The sequence below is a fragment of the Osmerus eperlanus genome, chromosome 28 (genome assembly GCF_963692335.1).
Source record: "Osmerus eperlanus chromosome 28, fOsmEpe2.1, whole genome shotgun sequence".
Taxonomy (NCBI): Eukaryota; Metazoa; Chordata; class Actinopteri; order Osmeriformes; family Osmeridae; genus Osmerus; species Osmerus eperlanus.
The window spans coordinates 3,029,698-3,036,510 of NC_085045.1; the positions used below are offsets into that span (position 1 = coordinate 3,029,698).

A 6,813-nucleotide genomic window follows, 5' to 3' on the forward strand; every position below is an offset into this window, starting at 1 on the left:
TGGCATAACGAAGAAGCTAATTGTATTAGGACAGAAATAATCCTAAGATTGGAAGTGGAATCCTTAAATGACCATGTCTCATAAGGTTGTAATGTAATAAAGCTAATGATTATTATAATGGGAGGCTTATTCAGGGTTTTATCACATTTATGGCTTATTACCTCGATGGCTCCTCAGCACCATTCCCATTTATGGAACGCCGTAAATGACAGTGCCCTTGCCGTAATTGATTATTACAAAAAGGCCTTTTTATGTCAGTTTCCATAGCCAAGTGATGGGTTTCGGCTCTAGGTGACACCTCGGGGAAAGGTAGGACTGTTTTGAAATATGAGCTCTCCTTTTTTTCCCTCTTTGAAGAGAAGTCTCCTTCTGTGTGTTGCAGAAGACAAGGCCACCTGCACCGGCAGCCTCACAGCAGGCTTCGCTGGTTTGTCACCCGTTTCAAACCATGAAGCGTGCATTTCTGCAAATGCAGCAATTATTTCCAAAGCCAAATGAAAAGGGAATTCAGAAGTTCTTTTTTCCCCTCTCTTCCTCTCTCTCTTCCTCTCTCTCTTTCTCTCTCTCTCTCTCTCTCTCTGAAGTTCTGGAAACACCTCAAAAACACTTTGAGTTGTCTTTCTCTGCGATTCTAAATGTCTCTGTCTCCTCTCTACACCCCCTTCCCCCCCCCTAGAACACTCCCTCCCTCCCTCTCATGTATTCCCCACACAAACATAGCTGCATTCATACATTAACACTGTAGATTAATTGTCTTCCTTTCCGCCTCCCGCCTCCTCTCTGTGGTGCTCGACTCCAGAGCTGACTGTGTACGTTTTTGGGTCAAACTCAAGATGGATCTTTAAGGCAGTAATTGGAGGCTGATCTGATTCGTCAGCCAGCAGGAGGCTGGTCCATTATCTTTTACCATCCCAAAGTAATAAGCTCCTGTCCAGGCCGGCCTCATCATCATTACCCACGATGCACTGGGCCACTGATGGAGAGCGAGGGCGGCGACAGGGCATATATCATACCTGGCCTCATCATTCTTCCTCGGCTGTCCTCCACTGCAGAACCCATTCACTCATAAACATTCCCGCACATTCGCAGGCAGGGGATGGAGATGAGGGGGAATGAGACTAGCCGTTTGTAATCACGCGCGCTTCAAAGTATCGTCAAATAATACATCACCGCCTTGGCCTTCTCCGGCATCGCATGATAAAGCCATCTATCAAGTTCCTCAGTCCCATCTTCCATTATTCCTTTTTATTTATTTTTTGGTTTTGTTTTCTTCATTTCTTTTTTCCATTCCTGGAACCTGAGTTCCCATCTTCAGCTTCGGGCTGTCGGACGCAGGATAGCAATTTATCAAAAGCAAACAGGCAGGAGAGGAAACAAACTAACAAGCTCACTTATTCAGGGGAAAGAAAACTGTGAATGTGCATATCCAGAAAGGGGGCTCTTTCTTCCTGTGTGACTGTGTATTGTATGTCATGCCAGATGTAAACACCATGGCACCCATGGCTTCTAGGTGTTTACATACAGACAATACGGGCTTACAAAACAACAATGCATAAATAAGTACCGTATCTCAGAGATCTCTCAATCAATGCCTGGTCGGCCTGCACGGCTTGTTCCAAGGCTCACACGCTGCCGTGTCACTGTTGATTACATTTCCAAGGTAAGGCGTTTTATGTCATGGCACGACTCACGCGGTTTCCTATGTGAAGGATGATAAATGAACCCCAATGGGAGCTGTTGGAGGCTGCTGGCGCACGGAGGCTGTTGATGAAGTGCACGAGCTAATCGTAACCTACTTTTAGTAACACCTCGTACAATGCAACAGGGATGCATTAATACAGGGTGTGTTGGTTTGCCGTCATTTCACTATTCTGGAAAATGGCAGGTTTTTATCTCAAACCGTACAGTCGGTGTTGAAGTTTTCCTCCATCCAAAGCCTTCAGCTGGAGAACACGATCACTTGTTGTGCAGGTGAATCGAAAAGCGATGGGGAAAGTGTGAGCCTTTGTGAGTTTAGCGTTTATCAGGAAATCTGATGTGTTTTTAATGGTGTATTATTTCAGTGTCGCTCAAGAAGATGCACACTTTAGTTCCAAACGGCGACTTCCAGATGCTTCCAGATGCTTGAAAGCATTGGAGAGTGTGGTAATTTTAGCTTCCTTTTAAAGTAGGTGCTGTTGGCACAATCGGTGGAAAAGCTGTGATTAGTAACTTCTCAGATATCAGCCCCAAAATGGAGACTCTTCACTGATAGGCCATCTGTTCCTAGCATCTCATTTGCTGGGACTGAAGTCGAAGGGTCTAAAAACATGCCACTGTCACAAAGTAGCACATCCCGTCCGTCCTGGTCTTTAGCCAGGCTGTGGAACTGGCCGAGGGATGCTCGCGGAGAGCAGTGTGTGTTTTGGAGCCGTAATTGAGCTGACCTTTGTGCGTGCCCAGGGAGGTCTCTGTCTTGAGGGGAAGCTAAGCCGAGCTAAGCTGGCGGTATGGATCTTGATCAGAGCTGGCTGAAGGAATCAGTCTGTGAGATCAGGAGGTCATCCCCGCCAGGCCTGCTCCGACGCCGGGTGCACAACTCTCTCATCGATCGGCTTCTGACAGAACCAGATACACTGGGGCCGGGGCGGAGGAGGCGGCCTCGGACCGAGCCGCATCCCTGGTTGTGTACCCCCGCGGCCCTGGCACTCACAGTCCACAGGCGCCGCGCCATGCAGTCAGGACAGGGAACCTGCAGGGCATCGCTGCCCTCTCCACCAGCACCCCCACTCCCGCCCAGACGAGATGTAAGAGCCGCGGTCCTGTCCTCCCCTGTCCCCGAACGCCCCCCTCACCTTCTCCGCAGTCCTGTCCTCCCCTGTCCCCGAACGCCCCCTCACCTTCTCCGCAGTCCTGTCCTCCCCTGTCCCCGAACGCCCCCCTCACCTTCTCCGCAGTCCTGTCCTCCCCTGTCCCCGAACGCCCCCCTCACCTTCTCCGCAGTCCTGTCCCCGAACGCCCCCCTCACCTTCTCCGCAGTCCTGTCCTCCCCTGTCCCCGAACGCCCCCCTCACCTTCTCCGCAGTCCTGTCCTCCCCTGTCCCCGAACGCCCCCCTCACCTTCTCAGCAGTCCTGTCCTCCCCTGTCCCCGAACGCCCCCCTCACCTCCTCTGCGGGTGGGGTGGTGGAGGGGGAGGGGGTCCGTGTCCCAGAGTCTGACCTTGGTGGCTACTGGAGCTGAGGCCGACTGTCATTTATATTCACCAGGGAGTCCGGCTCCTCCCACCTGACCCATTGATCTAGATGTATTGCAGGTGTGGTATTCATGAGCGTTGCAGGGGATTTGTCCTATAAAGTTAAAATATAGTGCCTCTACATCCGGACATGTTTTATTCAGCGGCTCCCCGGCCCAGCAGGACCGAGGATTCACGGCCACTGGGCTCTAGAGGGGGGGGGGATCATCTATTTCGGGTCCCTCCCAGGGGAAAACTCTCAATATTCCCTCTAAACTACATTCACTAAAGGGGAGCCATAACTGAGTAAGGAATGTGTTCCGTGTGTGTAGACGGTACATGATACATGACGGTATGATACGGTTTGATGACACATGACGGCACATGATCAACTTTCCAGCTTATCAGGTTTGAAGGTCTGAAACGAAACATGTTATATTGGTTCTTTAAAACGTTTCGGGGGAGAGAGAGAGAGAGGGTGAGAGGGAGAGAGGGAGAGAGAGAGAGAGAGAGAGAGAGAGGGAGAGGGAGATGGAGAGATGGGATGAGTGGAGAGAGAGGGAGGGAGAGGGAGAGAGAGGAGAGGGAGAGGGAGAGGAGAGAGAGAGAGAGAGAGAGAGAGAGAGAGAGAGAGAGAGAGAGAGAGAGAGAGAGAGAGAGAGAGAGAGAGAGGGAGAGGGAGAGGGAGAGGGGGAGGGGTAGAGGAGAGGGAGAGGGAGAGGGAGGAGAGGGAGAGGGAGAGGGAGAGGGGAGGGAGAGGAGAGAGAGAGAGAGAGAGGGGAAGACAAGGGCCCAGGCAAACCCAGAATCCATACCCCACTGCGGTATGTCCTTGACCCGTGTTGTACACTCTCTACACGCTGAGCTACCAGGGCACCCCTGTTAGATATGTTCAGTCGTTTTTCCAAATTGAAGCATGCCAAAACTGAATTTTGCACAATCTATACTTTAATTAATATTTTGAGAGATTTGTTTGGTCAGCAGCATGGCTCGCAGCTACTTTGACTGGAGGAGAAGTTTACCCATAAATCATGTGTACTCATACATAATGTACAGCTGAAACCGATTCAAAGTGACCAAAACATCAATACCATCCTTAAGGCTGTCATGTGGATCGCCCCAGCATCCTCTCCCACCCCCCCCCCCCCCGACTGAGGAGGAGGAGTCAGGGGTTTGACTGTCCCTGCCAATGACAGCATCCATTCAACAAAGGCAGGCTCGCAGTTGAATCCATAACGCAACATATTATTGACATCAGACTCGATCTCTGATAAAAGAGGAAGTCATCACCAACCCCTGCTGGAGCAGCAAGTTTATCCATGTGGATTTTCAGAGCTCTCTCCCCTCCCATCCACAGGTACAAATCTGTTGGACCTCTCTCTCTCCCCTCCCATCCACAGGTACAAATCTGTTGACCTCTCTCTCTCCCCGGCACTGCTCTTATACTACCCCTATACAGAGAGAGTTCTCTGTTTTGCAAGAACTAGCTCCTCGTGATATCCCTCAGTTACCGTATGACAAATCAATTGCAATAAGGGATCAAAACGGCCTCTGAAACGGACTGCTAATTTCTCAGACCGCTGTCCAGCCGTGAGATCCCCAGCATGTTCCCCCATCACCTCCCTGTCTAACTGCCCCTCGTCGATGGAGCCCCGCCATCAAAGCAGCCACCGGGTGCGGCGCGGCCCTCCCGTAATGAGAGGATGAGATCTGAGAGAGGGGGGCGGCGGGGGCGGGCGGGTCTGCACGTGCCGTCGGAGGGGGAGAGGGAGAGAGCGGTGAGTGGGAGAGAGGAACGACTGCCTGGTGGAGATAGAGGTGCTCCTGTCACATAGCTGCTGTCCCTATCGGAGCGGCTGAGGAGAGAAATCCCAAGTGGAGACGGGGGGGCGAGGGGGCGAGGGGGGGCGAGGGGAGGGGGTGCGGGGAGGGGGTGGTGATACAGCCACGAGAGAGGAAGATAGAGAGAGAGCCTCATAAAAAAAAAGGGGGGGTTTGCGTTGGTCTCCCGAACGTCCCGCGACTTCAGCGCAATGTCATGCGGGCGATGCATCGCGCCGCATGGCGCAACTGAAACCCTTTCTTTCCTCACTCCTCCGCTCCCTTCCATCCCACCTCCTCCCAATTAAAAGCCCATTGGAGCGAGAGAGAGAGAGAGGAGCGCGAGAGAGAGAGAGAGCGAGAGAGAGAGGAATACGACACACTGGGCGCTGCTTGGCGTGACGAGGGGACTTGATGAAAGGACGCGTCTCTCTTTGCCCGCCTAATAGCTCCAAGACACAGTTTGAGTGGCATGATGTGTGCGACACATTCATCTTCCTTCCTCCACACTTCATTATTTTCTCGCGTCCCATGATATTGTCAAAGGAAGAAAACACCTGCAGATTCTTGCCATAATTATTTGATTAATTTACCATCTCTAGTTCTGTAGTTGGCATTGGATGTTATAAAACATATAATGCCGGCATTTTATGATCATCAGTTTCCTATCCTCACGGTGGCAAATTAGTGGTGATGAACTTTCTTTATCTGCTGTTGAAGTGCCTTTTGCAGAGGCAGCCTGGGTGTACAGCTGGCTCAGCAGTGTGGCGACATGAATAAGCATATAAAGCACAGATTCAGTGTTTACCACTCCCTTTATTCTCCACGCCCCGGTCCCCATGAATTATGCAGGCCCAACCAAATCCCCAGCTCAGTGGTGTGCTTGACCTGCTCTGGAGAGAGTCTGGACCATGTGGCTGGGTTCGATTGCGGGTGTTTCAGGGCCAGGTCGTCGGTGAGAGTAGAGCGGCTCTGCCCCCCTCCTGCCCTGGGAGAGAGAGGCCCGGCTGCTTCTCATGCCGCCTATGTCACTCCGGCTGGCACCATAAATCTTACTTATTTTCAGATCCGAGCCAGACGCAGTGCTGAAATGATGGTCCAGACCACATCACCCGGCGCCCGTGCCGTGTTGAATGCTAACAGGGCAGCCCATGATCAACTGGCACGGCAGTTCCCCCCCACATGAGGCAGGTCCCAGGCAGAGAAAAGCACTCTCAATCTGCGAGACTGAGACAGGGCTGATTGGCTATCAAATAGGCTCTCAAAAACGGAGTGTACTATTGGTTCTCAGTATAACTGGTATCATGGCTGTGCATGTGGTAGTGGGAGGTAGTGCCTCAAAATAAGTGGATTTTAAGGTACCCCGGGTTACAGGTTTTAGGGTGTCAAAACTGCTTTCCCCCCTTCTAAAGACTGGGACTATCCCTGCCTCCCCACGCAGCCTCAGCAGGTAATAGAGTAACCATTCCCAGCCAGTAGGACCTGAATCTGTCTCATATTTCACCGCTGCTTCAGCATCATTCAGCTTGAGCTGCGAGGATCTGTCCTGTCGTGCACCAATGGGTTTTCCCGCTGTCTCTAATTGTGCTGTCTGGACCTGGCTGGGTGGGGTGTGGGCCGATTGAAGCATCTCTGCCACATCCCACTGTGGCTTGTTACTGGTGTGCTCTGTGCAGGGCCAGGCCTGCCGGGCCATACTGGACCTTTGTAGTCTCACATTAGCTTTCTCTCTCGCCAGGTCGCAGGAAGTTACCCTCTCATGTTTTATAGATGACCTCC

The 6,813-nt window shown here is 51.9% G+C and overlaps 1 protein-coding gene across 1 annotated transcript in view; it reads left to right on the forward strand.

Annotated features, from left to right (window-relative positions):
• The window catches only part of si:dkeyp-14d3.1 (transmembrane protein 132C), a 77,623-nt gene that overhangs the window by 65,008 nt on the left and 5,802 nt on the right, over positions 1–6,813 (forward strand). The window contains exon 7 of the mRNA XM_062454070.1: positions 2,605–2,786. Within this exon, the coding sequence (XP_062310054.1) occupies positions 2,605–2,786 (182 nt within the window). The remainder of the gene's footprint in view (positions 1–2,604; positions 2,787–6,813) is intronic.